Consider the following 17,980-nt stretch of genomic DNA (forward strand, 5'->3'; position numbering starts at 1 on the left):
ACTTCTTTTTGTTGTCTAATAGTTCTCACTAGAACTCCCAGTACAACGTAAACAGCAGTGGTGAAAGCAGGCATTGGGCTTTGGAATCAGACAGTCTGGTATAACATCTATTGTTTTGTGATTAATTGGGCATATTAAAAGCAGATTAGATAAACCTTGGAGTTAAAAATTCCGACTTCTTTAGGTTTTTCTGAACTCCAAGTTTTCCTTTACCTTGACCCAAGGTTGTTCTCCTCCATCCCCCTGCTTTTTTTTTTTTCCTGAGAACTTGCATCATTAGTACTCATAAATGTATTCAGATACCCAGAAACCAGGAAGATCATGGGACACCAAGTGAAATCCTTTGCTTCAACTTCTACACCATTGAGATATTTTGGCTATAGAACTCAAGGAAACAGTACTGGGAGAAAATAATTGACAGAAAACTAATCAAGAATAATAGTGTCTGCATTTCCTTTCAGTCTCAAAGCAGAATGGGGGAGGGCATGACTTCTAGGCCTCCCTATTAATCTGGTTGCTCTTTTCATCTTTGGCCATGGAAAATCTCCTTCTTGATCTTAGATTGGCCACCCAAATCTGTGCTCCACACTATTCATTAATTTGATCTCCTCAAATACAGCTGCAGTCCATTGCCTTTGAATTTTTCTTCCTTTGCTGCATTTGTTAGAATCAGACTCTATGTCTCTCAAGGTAGGAATCTTTTTATTCCATATATAAATCTTTTGGGTGGTCATGTGTTGATATGAGAATTTAAAACACCTAACTTTATTTATAAAGGTATTTTTTTCACCTTTAAGTGGCTACAGTAATCAAAAAAGAGGAGGAAATGACATGTGACAAGAATACAGTATTTTATATGCATGAGTTCACTTATCTTTCAATGACCCACAATGGAATCTTGTTCCTATTTTAGAGATGTGGCTCAAAAAGAAAAAGTGGCCTGGCTGGAATTTAAAGTTTTGCTGATGTCAAAAATCTCATGCTCTTTCCTTTTAGTTTCTGCCTCAAATTTGTATTGGAAACAACTGAGATCTGAATCCAGGTGATTCTGATTGTTAACTCTTTTACAGTTTCAACACCATAAATATCAAACTCAATGGCAAGCCAAGTGTAAATTTATCAAACACATGCTATGGATGATCTAACTTTACAGTAAGGGAAAAATATTCTGAGAAGTGATTAGGACTCTGGGTTATAAGTTTGACATGGATCCTTTAAATTAGGTTGTATCATAGAGCAGAGGTTTTCAAACTTTCTTGATTCATGGTACCCCTAGGCCAAAAGAAACAGCTAACCTTCTGTTTAAATAGGTAATCCTGACAACTGAATAAGCATTTATATCCTACTATCTTATGAGAACTGTTTGAAAAAATAATACGTGTAACTTAAATAAAAATATTAATATCTTATTTCATATTAATATTACTTATTAATGGCAGCTGTGCATCTGTTGGGTATAGCACAACTTCTCAAACCTTGGACTATGATCACAATTCTCATTTCTTGTTCCACATTGATTTTCACTTGACACTTGCTTTTTATCACAGCAATTGCTGAAAATCCAGTTTTATAAAGACATGCTGTTATCAAAAAATTGTGAAATCTAACGTTGAAAACTGTGAACTATTTTGAGCTGGTAGTTGGCCTGGTATCTGACAGATGTTGCTGTGTTTCCTTCAAAAATTTAAAGAATCCCAGGGCACTCCTGTGAATGTGCTGCAGCATCCTGGGGTGACTTGGGGGACCAGCAAACCTTTTAGAAAATGTACATATTCATTTTTTATTGTGAGTATTTAAGGTGAACATGTATTGATACACATATACACAGCAAAATGGTTGCTCCAGTCAAGCGAATTACCATACCCATCATCTCATATGATTACCTTTTTTGTTGCTGCGGCAAGCCTTAAGAATATCTTTTCTCCTTTTCTTTTTCTTCCTTTTCTCTCCCCTCCTTTCTTCTCTTCCCTCCCTCTCTCTCTTCATTTTTTCCCTATGTTTGTTTTATGATGACAAACCCTCTTGAAGCTTGATTTGTAACTCTAATTCTCCCTCCATGACATCTTACTATATACACTGAAATTTTCAACCTGGAGTGAAGTCAGTAGAAGTAGTATATGTTTTGACTGAATGACATATGGAAATCTGATGTTTAGACACATTTTCCCAGCAACAAAGCAAAGTTTTAACCCAAGAATTCTTTACATTCTCAAATTGACTATCTCATGCTGGGACGATAAGAAAGGAAGCAGGGATGATAAGATGAAGCAAGGACAATAGAACGGAGGGAAAGAAAGAAGGAAGGAAGGGGGGCAGGGCAAAGAAAAAAGCTTGATTAGTAAATCTTTATTTAAAAAGTATATCAAGTACCATGCACATCCTTGGAGAAGGACAACACAGACTGAAAGGCCGAAGCCCCCCAAGCTCAGGCATCCACAGGATTGATCCTAAATGCGTATCTGTTGGCACAGGTCAAGTTTAAGTCAAAGATGGGACAGAGGAGCAGGAGGAGTTTACAGAAGAGGAGTATATGCTTTGGAGTCAGGCTGTGTACCAGTCCTGCCTCCAAACTTAATAGCTCTGTGCCTCTTGCACAAGTTACTTAGTCTTTTGAGTTTTAGATTTTCTTCTCAGTATGATGGGAATAACAATACGTACCTCAAAATTTTTTTCTTCAGGACTGATTACCACCTCTTAAGTGCAAAGTATAACATCCAGTGCATTTCATTTAAGGACTAGACAGTTAATGGTTGTCAATACTATCATTACTATTAAAATAGGAATGACTTGCGGAAGGGAGACAGCAGAGACAAGGTCTGCTGAAGAATATCTAAGGTCCAAAGAGAAAAAATAGTGGGAGAATGGCAGAGTTCACGTCAACTGCTGGTGGGGATGTAAATTGGTACAATCACTTCAAAAAACCCTTTAGCAGCATCTAAGCTGAACATATGCAAATGCTATGACCCAGCAATTCCACCCCTAGACATGTACTCATCACATCATCACATAAACGCTTACCAAAACATGTTTATAGCAGCATTATTCATAATAGACAAAAAATTGGAAAGAACTCAAATGTAGAATGAACAAAGGCAATGTGGTGTACTCATACACTGAAATACTGTTCAGCAATGAACGTGAAGTAATTACTGCTACACACAATAATCTGGATGTATCTCACAATCACTGTAGAACAAAAGAAGGTAGACATGAAATAGTGCATACTACATGATTCCACTTACAGACAGTTTAGAATCAGGCAAATCAATCTGTAAATGTTAGAAATAAGGATACTGGTTACTCCTTGGGGGGCAGACTTAATGGCTAGGAGGGTGCATAGGGAGCCTCCTGGTGCTGGCTACAATGTTTGCTCAGTTTTTAAAAATCCCTGTGTCCCTATGATTTATGTCCATTTCATAAGTATGTTTTATTCGAATAAAGAGTTTAAGAAAAAAATTGGCCAAAGCATTGAAAAGATCGCTTCATAGGTTTCCTTCTCATCAGAGAAGTATACACACACACACACACACACACACACACACACCTTGATACTAATGCAAAGCATACAAAAGCATACAAAGAAAACATAACAATTACATTTACAATCTGCTGGTCAAGCATCCTATCATGGCTGACACTTTGTGTAAATCAGGTTATGTATGCTATGGCTACGACCCCCAGATGCCGATGGCTTAACACAACCAAAATATATTTCTGGCTCCTGATGCCTGTCTAGCACATGCTGGCCAGGAGCCCTACACATTGTACTAACTCAGGGACCCAGGGTCGGGGAGGCGTCATTCTGACATAAGGGTCCAGCATCACCATAGCAGTGGGAAGAGCACACGGTAAACCGTACACCAGCTCTGAACATGTCTGCCCCGAAGAAGGACATGACCCTTCCGCTCACATTTCACATTTCATGCCTAACTTCAATAGGGTGGGAGAAGTGCAGCTGCACTGTGGGCAGGAAGGAGAAGGGCTGGAAAAGTAACAGCTCTACTGATGATCACACTTGCTCCCGTGCTTCCCAGACTCTGCCCCATTCAGAGTCCAGTGCTTAAGAGAACTGTTTTTGACTCGCACTGCATCCTTCTCTGCTACCTCCCTCCTCCTCCCTGTAGATGGAGGTCATAGGGGGAAGAAAAACCCTGGGTTTCGAGAACACTGCTACCCCTCTCACCAACTGGTCACCAGTATGGAGACTGATATCAGGAAGGTCCAGCATCTGCTGCAGGCAGTGGCCTTGGTCCCTTTCTGGGTCAAACAGCAGAGTGAAGCTGCAGCCAAATTAAGGGTAAATAACAGTCACGGCAGGAAGTAGGGAGAATCCTGTACAGCTGAAACGATCCTTGAAGATCCATGCCATGGTAGGTGAGGGCAGCAGGGGTGGGAATTTGGATGACTGGGTGTATCATTCTCTTATAGGAAGAAAAAAATGAAAAAAGGAGAGGACAGCATAGAGGTAGAAGGGAGGAAATAATAAACAGATGAGGGAGTGAGGAAAAGAGTAGGGAAAGAGTCAGAAAAGGGAGGTAGAAAAAATCCTTTTTGTCTCCAATCAGTTATAGGTGTAAAGCTTTCTCTATGTCTGATCTAGTGCAACTCTAGGCTTTGGATGGCATTTTTATCTCTGCTAGGTTTTTGTTAAATGAGCACCACAATGGAACCCACTGTTTATTAACAAAGAAATGACTGCAGAGAGCTCAAGAAGGAGGCACATGGCAGGTTCTTATCCTCTTCTCCCCATTCCTGCTAAGAAGTGAGGGGTGCTCCCAAGTGGATGTTTCGCTGCAGGACTAGAAGCAGCACAGGCGGATTTTTGCATTCGAAATGTGAGCACCTCTTAGAAGCACATACCAGTTCTGGGAGAAATGTGCTAACACTAAAAGCATATATATTATTTTATAATTTACCAACTAGGACATGACTGAATTTTAATTTGGGTTCCTTAAAAGACACACAAAACACAAACATTTTGAGTTAAATGTAAGAGCTGAAGAGGGGTATGGGTTTCGAGATGGAAAATATCCTGTGGTTACCAAGGTACCTGGTTTTCCTGTGCCTATGCAATCCAAATAAATTCGGAAAAACATAGGATTTGCTTAGTATACCAATTCCATTTATTGTTAAAGAAGTCACTTCACTTAGTAAAGACCAGTGATGGCAGGTGGAAATAAAAACATTAAATCTGGGCTGGGTGGAGTGGCTCACGCCTGTAATCCCAGCACTTAGGGAGGCTGAGGCGAGAAGACTGCTTGAGGCTAGGAGTTCCAGACAAGCCTGGGCAACATAGTGACACTCATCTCTACAAAAAATTAAAAAATTAGTTGGGCATGGTGGTATGTGCCTGTAGTCCTGGCTATTAGGGAGGCTGAGGTAGGAGGACTACTTGAGTCCAGGAGGTCGAGGCTGCAATGAGCCAAGATAGTGCCATTGCACTCCAGCCAGGGTGACAGAGTGAGACCTTGACTCAAAAAAAAAAAAAAAAAAAAAAAAACCAACAACAACAAAACAAACAACAACAACAAAAACCCTAATGGATCAAAAATGTGAGAAAATGGGCACAATTTGTTTTCGACAAATCAGTTTTTCAGTTTCATATTTCACAGAATGTTGCCAGGAGTCCTTTAGCTGGCAGACTCTCCCCGTGCATTCCAAAAGCATTCAAGTTCCCAGAACAGGTTTCTATACACTTTTCAGGAACACATCTGCTGTGAAAAATACAATGTTTGTAGCACTGGGACTCCAAACAAAGCCTGAAGGGGAAGATGCACTTAAAAATGTTTATTAAAGAGGCTGGGCGCAGTGGCTCATGCCTGTAATCCCAGCACTTTGGGAGGCCGAGGCGGGCGGATCACTTGAGGTCAGGAGTTTGACGCTAGCCTGGCCAACATGGTGAAACTCACTCCCTCTCTACTAAAAACACAAAAAAATTAGCTGGGCTTGGTGGTGCATGCCTGTAATCCCAGCTACTTGGGTGGCTGAGGCAGGAGAATCGCTTGAACCCAGGAGGCAGAGGTGGCAGTGACCTGAGATCGCACCACTGCACCACTCCAGCCTGGGCGACAAGAGCGAAACTCCATCTGGAAAAAAAAAAAAAAGAAAAAGTTTATTAAAGATAGAAAATTCTTCCACATGAGGAAAAGATGGCCAGAGCCACTGTACAATTAGGTTCTGACTTAAAGATTGGAGATAGAAACAAACAAACAAAAATGCAACCGCTTGCGTTTCTTGCTAAAAGTAAACCAAAAGCAGTTTAATTTGAAGGATGTGCTATGGTAGCCGTGATTAGGTTTTAGGTCAAATAACCAATGGGCCCAACTCAATGTGAGACAGGGGGAGCCTCATTAAGAAGAGTGGCTGAAGAGGAGGCAGCATGACCAGTACAAATTATTGCCCTTGGAGAACGGAGGTGTCGCTTTCCTGTTCATTGAAGATTTTAATTAGAAATGTATTCTTCTTTACAGATGCTTCAATTAGTTGTATTCTAATTATAGACCTTGACAAAAAAAGCAAAAAGAAGAGCCAGCAGAGCCAAGCCCACGGACATCCTCAGCGCCCAGTCTTGATGCAGCCTTGGCATGGGCAGCACCATTCTGGAACTCGCTGAGTCACACTGAGATGCAGCAGAGGTGTGGGATCCTGAACTCAGCTGGCTCCCAAGCCCATTTCTGAAGTCCTATAAAGAGAGAAACAGAGGAAAAAATTATTTTTAGATGCAGAGAAAGCCCTGTTGTGATATCAGTCGAGTAATGGGTTCCAGAAGGTGCCGCCTTTTATGTACTCCTTCAACAGAGACACATTTGAACACCCACCATGGGCCAGGTGGCCCCAAGGTAGGTATGAATGAGTCAGTTCCTTTCCTTGAAGGGCCAGGCCAAGTTCGTGACTCCAGACTACACATAAACTGTATGACAAAGACGGGCCGTGTTTACAGAAAATCAAGGCAGAATTCATGAAGGGTAGAATCTGTGTAAAGTAGAGTCATACCACAGACATATTTAACTCTTAGAGAGATGCAACCATATCTTCTCAGCAATGGAAGAATGACAAAGAAACACCATGGGCCAGGGGTGGTGGCTCAAGCCTGTAATCCCAGCACTTTGGGAGGCCAAGGCGGGCTGATCACTTGAGGTCAGAGGTTTGAGACCAGCCTGGCCCACGTGGTGAAACCCTGTCTCCACTAAAAATATAAAAATCAGCCGGATGTGGTGGCAGGTGCCTGTAGTCCCAGCTACTCTGGAGGCTGAGGCAGGAGAATTGCTGGAACCTGGAAGGCGAAGGCTACAGTGAGCCAAGATTGTGCCCCTGCACTCCAGCCTGGGCAACAGAGCGAGACCCTGTCTCAAAAACAAACAAACAACCATGGAAGCCACTTGATTCAGCAAACAAACACATCCCTAGGACAAAGATTCCCAGCTGGTCTGCTGCCACAGGAGGGCTGTGCCAAGAGTGACCCACCCCACATGACCCCACACTCAGCCCCCTCAAAGTACCTTGTGTGCCATACAAATACTATCAATCATTTTCTCTTCATGCCAGACACAGAACGGGTTGGGAAACCCTGCTTGGGCAGAGCTGAGAAGCTGCAGACCTGACTGTGCTGCTTTTCTCAGTGGTTTCTGTTCACAGGCTTCTTAGCTGGTGTCCAGGGAAGTGGAGAGAGGAGCACCTGGCTATTCTCAGGGTGGCTCTAGTTTTGAAGCGCAATTTATGATATTTTCACCTCGTGTACCTGCTTCAGAATCGGTGCCTCCTCCGATAATATGGGACTCCCCTGTTGAAACCTGAATAACATTTTGAGAGATGGAAGGAGGTGTGTGGAAGGGTCAGATGAGAAATGCCGATGGAAGGAAAAATGGTAGGACGGAGGGGCAGCCCAGAGGCGGTGCAGGACAGGACAGGAAATCCACAGAAGCACAAAGTATCTTGGACCAACCATGGTACTTTGCTCAGTCTTCCCTTCCAAGCTCTCTAGCAACCTCCTGGTACCTCTTTGGCTTCTGTTTGGGAAGCTGCATCTCACCATGCACAGGAGAGACACTGGAATGGTGCTTTGCAGAAGGTAACACGAACAGGAATGTGTGGGGTGGACTGAAGGGATGCAGGAGAATGGGGTAGAAAATCCAGTGGTAAGTTGTAGCAACAGATGAAATGGGAGATAATGAGGACCTCTATCAGGATGAAGGCAGAGGGAACAACAGACTTTTGATGTAGAATCAATAGGATTTGAATTCAAAGGATTGGGTAATGCAAGACACAAAGAATAGGAATGGGGAAATGAAAACAACTTCTACAGCCCAGTTTCCACAGGCTCCTATTTATATGTGATTGTGGGAAGAATTCTTGCTCTGTCTGTAGAAGGCTAACAGCAGAATTAACAAAGCTGTTAGTCACAAGGAAAAGTCTCTCAACCGTAGTGACAGTCGAAGCATTATTTACTGCTGCACTTCTCAGGTATCTGGGCCGATATCCTGCTGGTCTCCCTGCACTCTGAGTCCTTCATAAGGAGGCACACAGCTGGACAGAATGGGACCATCCTTCCCATGGCAGGGGGAGGCAAGAGCTGGAGCTCAGTGGTGCACCCAGACCTGTCCCTGTCCCCAGGAGACAGCTCTCTTCTGAGGTTGGCTTTTTGTGTAACATTTTGGAGTGAGGTCTATGCTGAAGAGCTTCCATTTCAATTTAAAATAGCCTCAAGATCTCAAGGACAGCACTCACCTATATGTGGGAACCTGGAGAAAGAATGCAGAGTCCTTCAGTTGAATTGATAGGAACTATGTGAGTTCCTCAAAAGCGGCGAGTCTGCCTAATTCATCTCTGAAATCTTGGAACCTAGCAGGATGCAGTCACAGAGCAGGTACTCAGTAAGTGCTTAGTGACGGATTGAATGAATAATATGAGAGTGTGTATTCCAATGAGATAAGCAACCATCATGAACATTCTCATCTATGTCTCTGGTGACCAACGTGTCCTGTGATATATTCAGGAAGCTATTCTACTTGAGTCACAAATTGTTGCCTCTAGCAATTAAACCATCACTTAATAAGTGTGGTTTTATAAGACCAGAATTAAGAGGTTGATTAATTTCTCTGAGGCCTGAGTTCTTTAACCTTTGTAAGTCATAGATGGCTTTGAGAAGACTATAGACCCTTCCAGAAAAATATGGAAGCACATTTACATATCCACACAGGCTCGCCCACACTCTGTCTTCAGGAGGTTCACAGATAGCCTCACCCAGGAGTGGACCCAGATTTTGTGGGTCCTGAAGCCTTCTCTTTAAGACAAAAATAATACAAAATTAGGTACAGGGTCTTGGAAGGGGCCCCTCAAATTGAGAGACCCTGAAACTGGCTACATGAGCTTCAGGGAAAATCCACCCTTTTCCCTATCCCCAGTTCGGAATACTTGACCTTGGTTCTGAACCTGTGCCATGATTAGTGGTGCCAGGCCAGGTGTCAGGCTGACCTGGGGAAGGACTAGGTGAGTCTTAAAGTCTTAAGCATTTAGTTGGGTTGATAATACGTTTTGTTTTTTGTTTCATGAAGCAGTGCAGGTACTGCACCTTCTTGGCCTGGGTTAAAATAAAAGCAAAACTCTTTGACTTCTGATGATAATTTCAGAAAATTTCTTCTCCTTTCAACTCATCTGTCATAAAATTTTGTTCAAAATAAAGTTACCTATTAAACTACCGGAGAGGATTATTTGTGGTCATGTTAAGTTCAGTCATTCTTCCTCGGGCATCCTTTTTTCTCTCCACCCCTCAGACGTTTAACACATTTGAACATAACTGATTCATAAAAGGTATTTTGGTGCTGAGCTTTCCTCCTGTGCCTGCTGGACAAGTCTGCACCCTGCATCCTGCGGACAAGCAGAAGCATGCATATGCAGCCACAAGATGTGCCACTCTGTTGAGGATCAAGGCGGGAGCGTGACTGTGGAGCAGGAGAGGGTAAATGCACAGTCTCTATTGCACTGTGCCCTTTTATTACTTTCACCTTTTACCAAATCAAGATCTTGATAAAAGGATTTTGATGATACTATTTTTAAACATAATATTTAAAAAGTTTCTCAGATGACAGAGTAATAATCAGTAGCCAGCTAGCTTTGTACATTTCAATTGTCACTACCACTGAGATACTTAAGAAAAAGTAGTTTAGAAATATGGGAAATATGAGATCTTTCTCATAAAGTCCAAGATGCTCAAACATGTAAATGTACAACCATAGCAGTTGAAAGCAGGGATCATGAATAGAAAATAATGTAATAAAAAGTGCTTATAGGCGAAGTGATTATAAACAGCCGATAGAAAATTCGACACACACACGACAAGCGTAGTTCTAGAAAGTAAACAGAGGCTCAGACCTTCCCTAAACCTTTAAAACCTTATCGAGATTGTCAGTTCCTGAAATTCAATACATATCTGCATCGCTCAAAGTATAATACACCAAATTTGAACAATGTTATTGCTTATTAAAACAAACTGGGGCCGGGTGAGGTGGCTCATGCCTGTAATCCCAGCACTTTGGGAGGCCAAGGCGGATCACGAGGTCAGGAGATTGAGACCATCCTGGCTAACACGGTGAAACCCCGTCTCTATTAAAAATACAAAAAATGAGCCAGGCATGGTGGCGGGCGCCTGTAGTCCCAGCTCTCAGGAGGCTGAGGCAGGAGAATGGCGTGAACCCAGGAGGTGGAGCTTGCAGTGAGCCGAGATTGCGCCACTGCACTCCAGCCTGGGTGACAGAGCGAGACTCTGTCTCAAAAACAAAACAAAACAAAAACAGCAACAACAACAAAAAAACAACCTGGAACGTCAACTCAGACAATTTTTAAGAACTCAAATTCTACTCAGAAATGCTTTTTTAAAACAGAAATTTGAAACAAGGCAGGATGTGACCTTTGCTTATGCAAAAGGTGTTATATATGTGTTAAATGGAGTTATTTATCCTGTTAAAAGGAGTTATTTATCCTGTTATAATAGACTAAAGGACGCACTAAAATTCCCATCGTGCATTCTGTGTTAACTTTGATTAACATGGGTTTGTCTTCCCTTGTAAATCTCACTGCTCCCTTGATTAATTTCTAAACCTACTTACTTGCTAAGTCTTAAAAAAAATCTACTAATTTTCAAAAGTGTAGCTTATCAAATCCTATCAAAGTAATCAATCTGTTAAAGCAGAACCAAGTATGTATACCAAAATTTCAAAAAAAAAAAAAAAAAAAACTTTCATGTTCAGAAACTTTAGGGATCAGATTTCAATCAGTTAAAGATAAATACAGACAGTTGGGATGGTAACAACAGTCTATCTCTAACTATTTCCTTCGTCTCTAGCAGTTATGCACGTGTTGTTGGGGAAAGGAAAGAGATGCTTTTAACTTGAGCATGTTTCACGCCACAAGGCACAGATGGAACCGGTTCTAGGAGCAGTAAGTCCTCGAGCTCTGGGCTCTAATCCCAGCTCCATCTGAGGATTCTCAGGCAAATTTTATCCTCTTTTTGCCTCCATTTCCTCACCTGTAAAATGGAGATACTGCTAGTATTTGTGCACCATAGGGTTTTTATGAGGATTAAATTAGATATATATAGATTAAGTGTCCTGAACATTTAAATGTCAATTCAGATTAACTTACTCCATGGTATTTTGTGGTTCTAAGGAAAAACGCAAACGTCCTCAGAAATTCTTTTTGTAAATTACAAAGTCATTATTTTACTTGCTTCTAAAATAGAATTGACCTGTGCTATTTTTGTTCCTTACGTATACCATTAAGAGGCACACACTGTAATGAACGAGCATGGGTTTTGAATTCTGGCAGACCAAACTGAACGCAGGTTCAGACAGCCATGTGATCTGAGGCAGGTGGTTTAAACTCTCTAAGCCTGGCTATCCTTTCTGTGAAGGAGGAAAGCCATCTACCTTAGGATGTTATCAGAAGGAATAGAAGTAATGTGCCCACAGCCAGGCAGAGTGCCTGGAATACAGAAGGTTCGCAATAAGGGCTGCTGTTACGGTGACATCACAGGAGTGTGGCTTGAAGAACAGAGAAGGCCAGAGCCTCCCACAGCACTTACTACCAACGCTGAGATGAGAATGTCCTGTCTTGCATAGCCTCACAAGCACTAACCCCTGAGGAAGAAGCTACGTCCATTGTGAAGTCAGCACCTCTTACTCCCTGGGTTCTGAGATGGTAAAGCCGGCGGAGTGCACCTTCTGGAAAAGTTCCAAACTAAAACCATCACCCACCCCTGCCTCCTCTAGTTACTGCTTGCTCAGGCCTCCACTAAGACAGGACTTGCTTTAGGAAAACCTGTCTCAACCACTGCCCACCCCGTGTGGGCCTGCTCATCTTGTCAGCTGGCCCTCCTCATGGCGCGTGTCAACGGTGGTGAGCACCCTGCTGGATCCTGGCTCCTGCATCACCCTAAGCGTGCTCCTTCTGAGCAGGGGTGGCCTTCCTCTCCAATGGATGCCCAGGACCTGGTACCTAGGAGGGGCCAGTGTTAGCTGAATGCATACTGCCATTGCTACCTGTTACTTACTACCATATGTTCACATTTTATATAGGAGCAAATATCCCTTCCATATGAACTCCATTTACCTATTCTTATATTTCTTATTAGACTGGCAAGTAAATGGGACAAAGAGTCATACATCACCAATACTACACAGTATAAATATGAAATAGGGTTACTAGGGAAAAACCAGCAGAGAAACAGCATGTTATATGAGTTCTCTGTTGCTACTTTAGCAAAACACCACAAACCTAGGGTATGAAGCAATAGGCATTTTTTCTCTTTCAATTCTGGAGGTCAGAAGTTCTATGTCAAGGTGATGGTTGGGCGGCATTCTTCTGGAGGCTCCGGGGAAGAATCTGATTCCTTGCCCTTTCCAGGTTCTACAATTTGCCTGCATCTCTTGGCCTGTGGCCCTTTTTTTCCATTTTCAAAGCCAGTAGCATAGGGTTACTATTATTATTATTACTTATTATTATTTTGAGACAGAGTCTCACTCTGTCACCCAGGCTGGAGTACAGTGGCGTGATCTCAGCTCACTCCAACCTCCACCTCCTGGGTTCAGGCAATTCTCCTGTTTCAGCCTCCCGAGTAGCGAACGTCACCACGCCTGGCTAATTTTGGCATTTTTAGTAGAGATGGGGTTTCACCATATTGGTCAGGCTGGTCTCAAACTCTTGACCTCAGGTGATCATAGGGTTATTTTTATAAGGACCCTTGTGATTTACATTGAACCCACTTAGATAACCCAGAATAATCCTCTCATTTCAAGATCCTTATCTTAATCACATCTGCAAAGTTCCTTTTGCCATGTAAGGTAACATCGTTGGAGGTTCAGGTGATTAGGATATGGACATCTTTGGGTGGGGGACATGACTGTGCCTACCACTCCTGACATATGTGAGCCCCCAAGCTTGCATCCCACCAGAAAGCATACTCAGTTCAGGCAGAGCTAAACTAGCTGCCCAAGAGAACACTCTGACAGAAGTGTGATGCTCTACACGTTTACAAGGAAAAAGGCACAGGGCGCCTCTAGGAGACTGTGTGGCTGGCTGAACGTGAAGTTTCCTGGGGAAGAGGACAGCAAACCTCCAAGGCTGAGCCTCTGCTAAGGCCTTTTCCTTCTGCTGAGCTAACAGACTTGCTGAGCTAGCTGCCTCCTAAGAAAATGGGGAGGAAACAGGCCTCCAGGGCCTTCAGATGCGTCCTGCTCACAGGTCTTTCGGCCCCAAGAGACAAGACTCTGAGGGAAAGGGCACCCAAGAGATGATCAGTTAATGTTTTCTGAATTGGTATTTGCATTTATACTTATTCCTTTGCCTCCTACAGTCATTTCTTCACCTAGTTACAAGTATTCTTTTCTTGGGGGCTGGATGGGCTTGGGCTTCCAATGGAAGGAAGTCATGTTGTTTAGAGGCCTTTCTTCCGAGTCCTCTTCCTTCTCATACAAAATATTGATAAGTTGTAATACGGTACATGGCTGGAGAACCAGAAGCACAAGGATTCAGTGAGAAAGGCAGAGGATAGGCTCTATGTGAAAATACTAAGAAGCAGGAATATTTAGAGAACATTCACCATGTGCCTAGCAGGACTCTAAGTGCTCTCTAATCCTTCAAACTACTCAATGAAGTAGCTAATAGGAGTTAACCCTCTCTTTAAGTCACTTGCCCAAATTTCTGATAGTATAAATGGTGAAGCAGATGAGTGGCCTGGCTTTACTCATGCTAAGTACAGCCCCACAGCAACACTTCTGAGATACATTGATAATTCCATATAAATAAATGAGAAAAAGCAAGGCACTGCATAGTTATTAAAATGACTATCAAGATCAACAGTCCCACCAAATAGATTTTATCCATTTTACTTGCCACTGCACCTCAGAGGTAATGGTGTTACTTTGAGTTTCCCTATAGAGGCCATTCCAGAAAAGTCAGCCGCAAGTTATGCAGAGACATTTCACGCTACCTGTCTTGCAGTTCTGAGCCATGTTGCGACTTCGTAATGTGACCTGTAGGTGGCACATCGCTGAGTATGCTCTGAACACACACATGCACACACACTTGATGCGCTCACATGAGAACACGTTGCAAAATGTGTTTTAATGAGGAACAGTTGGTCTGGTTCTGCTCAAATAAAAGATATCCCTGTAAGAGAGTTGCCACCTGTCTTCCCATCTTGCGGTGCAGCTTCCAAATGAGTTCTTCTGTCCCTGACACCTGCAGGTGTTACCAGGGCCATGCAATCATATTCCACATGCCAGCTCCCTTCCTTGAATTGACAAGACAACCCTGTCCCTGGGCTTCATGTTATTACCAGATACCAGGACATACAGGGGATTAAGGGTGCCAAGCTATCTTTCTCCTTTATTCTTCTAGACATTCCCCAAATTGGGAGCTCCTTAATATCATATAAGTAGCTGTACCCAATTATCTCCAAACCAAAAATGCTAGTATTTTATCTTGAAGTCAGTTAAATGCAATGTTATATGCATAGTCCATCAGCATTATAGGTACACTGGAATGTAACAGGATCAACAAATTGAAGTTGGAATTAATTGCTCCTTTCAATTTCTTCTGGAAGAACATTTCCATTATAAGACCTCTGTCACACAGTCATGCAATTAGAGCACAATACTGTCAGCCTTTCTCTTTCAATTCTGGGAATGAGAAATTCTACATCAGACATTATTCATGTGAAATTTTTCCCTTACCCCTTTCACCCCAAATGTGTAATTGCTATCAGGTCATTTCAATTATGAACAAAAATTTTAAACTTGAACACACACATACACACACTTGCAAACTCTCAATCTTAATATCACGGATGGGTTTTTATCTTATTTTGGTGATAGCAGAGTAAACACAAGGCTTTGCTAATAAGTCTGAACATAAATTATTAAACTATCTACTGTATGATCAAATGCATTTCAGATTATATTCTGAGTAATTCTGCCTTGACGTCTACCAAAGGAACAGATCTGATGTGCCCCTGAGTGGTCTCAGTGCTCCCTCTCTTTCAGAATGCCCAACCCGCAGACTTGAACAGTGCCAAATGAAAGACAGAGATGATCATATCAAAAAACAAAGCTTGGCATCTGCCCATCACCTAATGATTACTCTCTGTAAGCCCGCATTTCATCTGACTCAAGAGATGTGAAAGCAACTCTTAAGCTCTGAACTTATTTTAACGGCTTCAAAACATTTCTTATGTGTAAATTTTCTCATGGCTCAGAGGCACTGTTAGAGCTTGAAGTGCAATCTAACAGGGATGAAGAAAAAATTGTTTGATAGCCCAGATCTCAGGATAAATTAGAGTTTAGAACAGGCTTTTTTCCCCCCACCGAGCCTGAACATATGGGCTCTGCAGAAAACCTACTGGAACCAAATATGTGACCAATGCAAGGAAATAATCTTAAAACACACATTATGCAGTACAGTATACTATAGAAAAGAATCTAGAAATTGGCTGGGCATGGTGGCTCACACCTGTAATCCCAGCATTTTGGGAGGCCAAGGTGGGTGGACTGCTGGAGCCCAGGACTTCTACACTAACCTGGGCAACATGGCGAAACCCCCTCTCTACAAAAAATACAAAAATTAGCTGGGCGTTGTGGCGTGTGCTTGTAGTCCCAGCTACTTGGGAGGCTGAGGTAGGAGGATCACTTGAGCCCAGGAGGTGGAGGCTGCAGTGAGCTGTGATGGCACCACTGCACTCCAGCCTGGGTGACAGAGAAAGACCTTGTCTCCCCTCCATGAAAAAAATTCTGGTATTGAATACAAAATTATAAACTAGCTCTATTACAGTTACTTTTTTTTTTTATTTTTTGAGATAGAGTCTCGCCCTGTCATCTAGGTTGGAGTGCAGTGGTGTGATCTTGGCTCACTGCAACCTCTGCCTCCCGGGTTCAAGTGACTCTCCCGCCTCAGCCTCCCGAGTAGCTGGGATTACAGGCATGTGCCACCGTGCCCAGCTAATTTTTGTATTTTTAGTAGAAATGGGGTTTCACCATGTTGCCTGGGCTGGTCTTGAACTCCTGGCCTCAGGTGATCCGCCCACCTCGGCCTCCCAAAGTGCTGGCAGTACAGGTATGAGCCACCATGCCTGGCCCACAATTATATTTTAATCTCTCCAGTACAAACTTCAGGAAGCACCTCCTAAGGTAAGCATCCCTAACAGGAACTGCTGCATCAGACCTTCATAAGAAGAAATGAGCAAAGGCAGCCCCTCAGGCTTTGTAATGCATTCTCGACACTCCAGCTGTGGGCTTCTATCTGAATACCTTCATTTTTAGCTGTCTTAATCTTTGGCTTAGTACCAAATATTCATTCAAATGAGCTTATAATTGTTTCCTAATTTTTGGCTTGTTACATTTATCAAAATAAGGGGAGGGTGTAGGAAAGAAGAACCAGATCTAGAATTAATAACACAGCATAGAAACCTTTGGCAACAGTGGTGCACCGGTATTTGTTTATGTATAACTTCTCCAATTCCACAAAGTAAGCCCTGCCAAGAAGGTATGCTATCAGAGGTCTGGCACCTTAGCTGGAGATACATTTATCTTTACTGCTTCCTCATTGTTGTTTAAATTTTTTCTCCAAAGAGAGGTAGGTAGAGAAGGTTCTCTTAGTAACTACACATAAGGAAAACACAAGTTACTTATTTACTGGGTCAAAGTTTAGAAATTTGGAAATTATTCTAGAACTTGTCATTTAAGTCTCTTCTGCTAACTAAATATCAGCCTAAGATATATGGACAAGTACACGTGGGCTCGCAAACACACACATACATGCACGCACGAGCTCTAACATAAAAAGGAACCAAGAGGCACGCTTAGAACCATGAAGCCTATAATCCCAGCATTCATGATAGCAGCAGAAACCTGAACTCATCTATTCCTCATTAGTGCCTGGAGATAAGCATCAGTATGAACGAAAGCTGCCGCATAGGTGTGGCAAAGTTGAAGAAATAAAAAGTGAATTGGGTCAAGATGCTTTACTGATGATGAAGTCTTTTCAATAGTCTCTCAAACCACACCCGAAACCATTCTCATTCCATGCAGTGCACACAGGAAGCACTGAGCCAGGATGTTGACAAACATAATTAACAATTGGGTGTATTAAACTTCATCTTCAAGTCATCAATTCAACTCCAAATAATTGTTCCTAAGGGTTTCCTTCCAACTGGGTAACCATGAAAGTGTGTTGGCAGATGTTTGGTTTGTATTTTAAATGAAAAAGAAGCCATGTGTGATGTTAGCTGTTATTACAATACAACCCTCTCATCCTGTTCTTAGTATTATTTTCAATGACACTGGAAATACGGTTTTAGCACCACTGAGCTCTATGAACTGCATAAAACGAATAAAGGAGATGGCAGGTGCTTTTCTGTATCTCAAAGAATCTCATAAATAATAAGCTAATATGTAAAATGTTTCCTACATATCACCATGATAGTTTTGCAGCT

General features: G+C 42.3%; 1 protein-coding gene across 7 annotated transcripts in view; it reads right to left on the reverse strand.

The window, feature by feature from the left end:
- The window catches only part of CDKAL1 (CDK5 regulatory subunit associated protein 1 like 1), a 759,164-nt gene that overhangs the window by 53,359 nt on the left and 687,825 nt on the right, over positions 1–17,980 (reverse strand). For 4 of the 7 annotated variants that reach the window (XM_055263718.2, XM_055263719.2, XM_055263717.2 and 1 more), the window contains one exon: positions 5,101–6,682. The exons of the other annotated variants lie outside the window; for them this stretch is intronic. In XM_055263718.2, coding sequence (XP_055119693.1) covers positions 6,491–6,682 — 192 coding nt within the window. In that variant the 3' untranslated portion in view covers positions 5,101–6,490. Of the gene's footprint in view, positions 1–5,100; positions 6,683–17,980 lie in introns of those variants that run through there. 7 annotated transcript variants of the gene reach the window in all.

The sequence above is a fragment of the Symphalangus syndactylus genome, chromosome 23 (genome assembly GCF_028878055.3).
Source record: "Symphalangus syndactylus isolate Jambi chromosome 23, NHGRI_mSymSyn1-v2.1_pri, whole genome shotgun sequence".
NCBI classification, from domain to species: Eukaryota; Metazoa; Chordata; class Mammalia; order Primates; family Hylobatidae; genus Symphalangus; species Symphalangus syndactylus.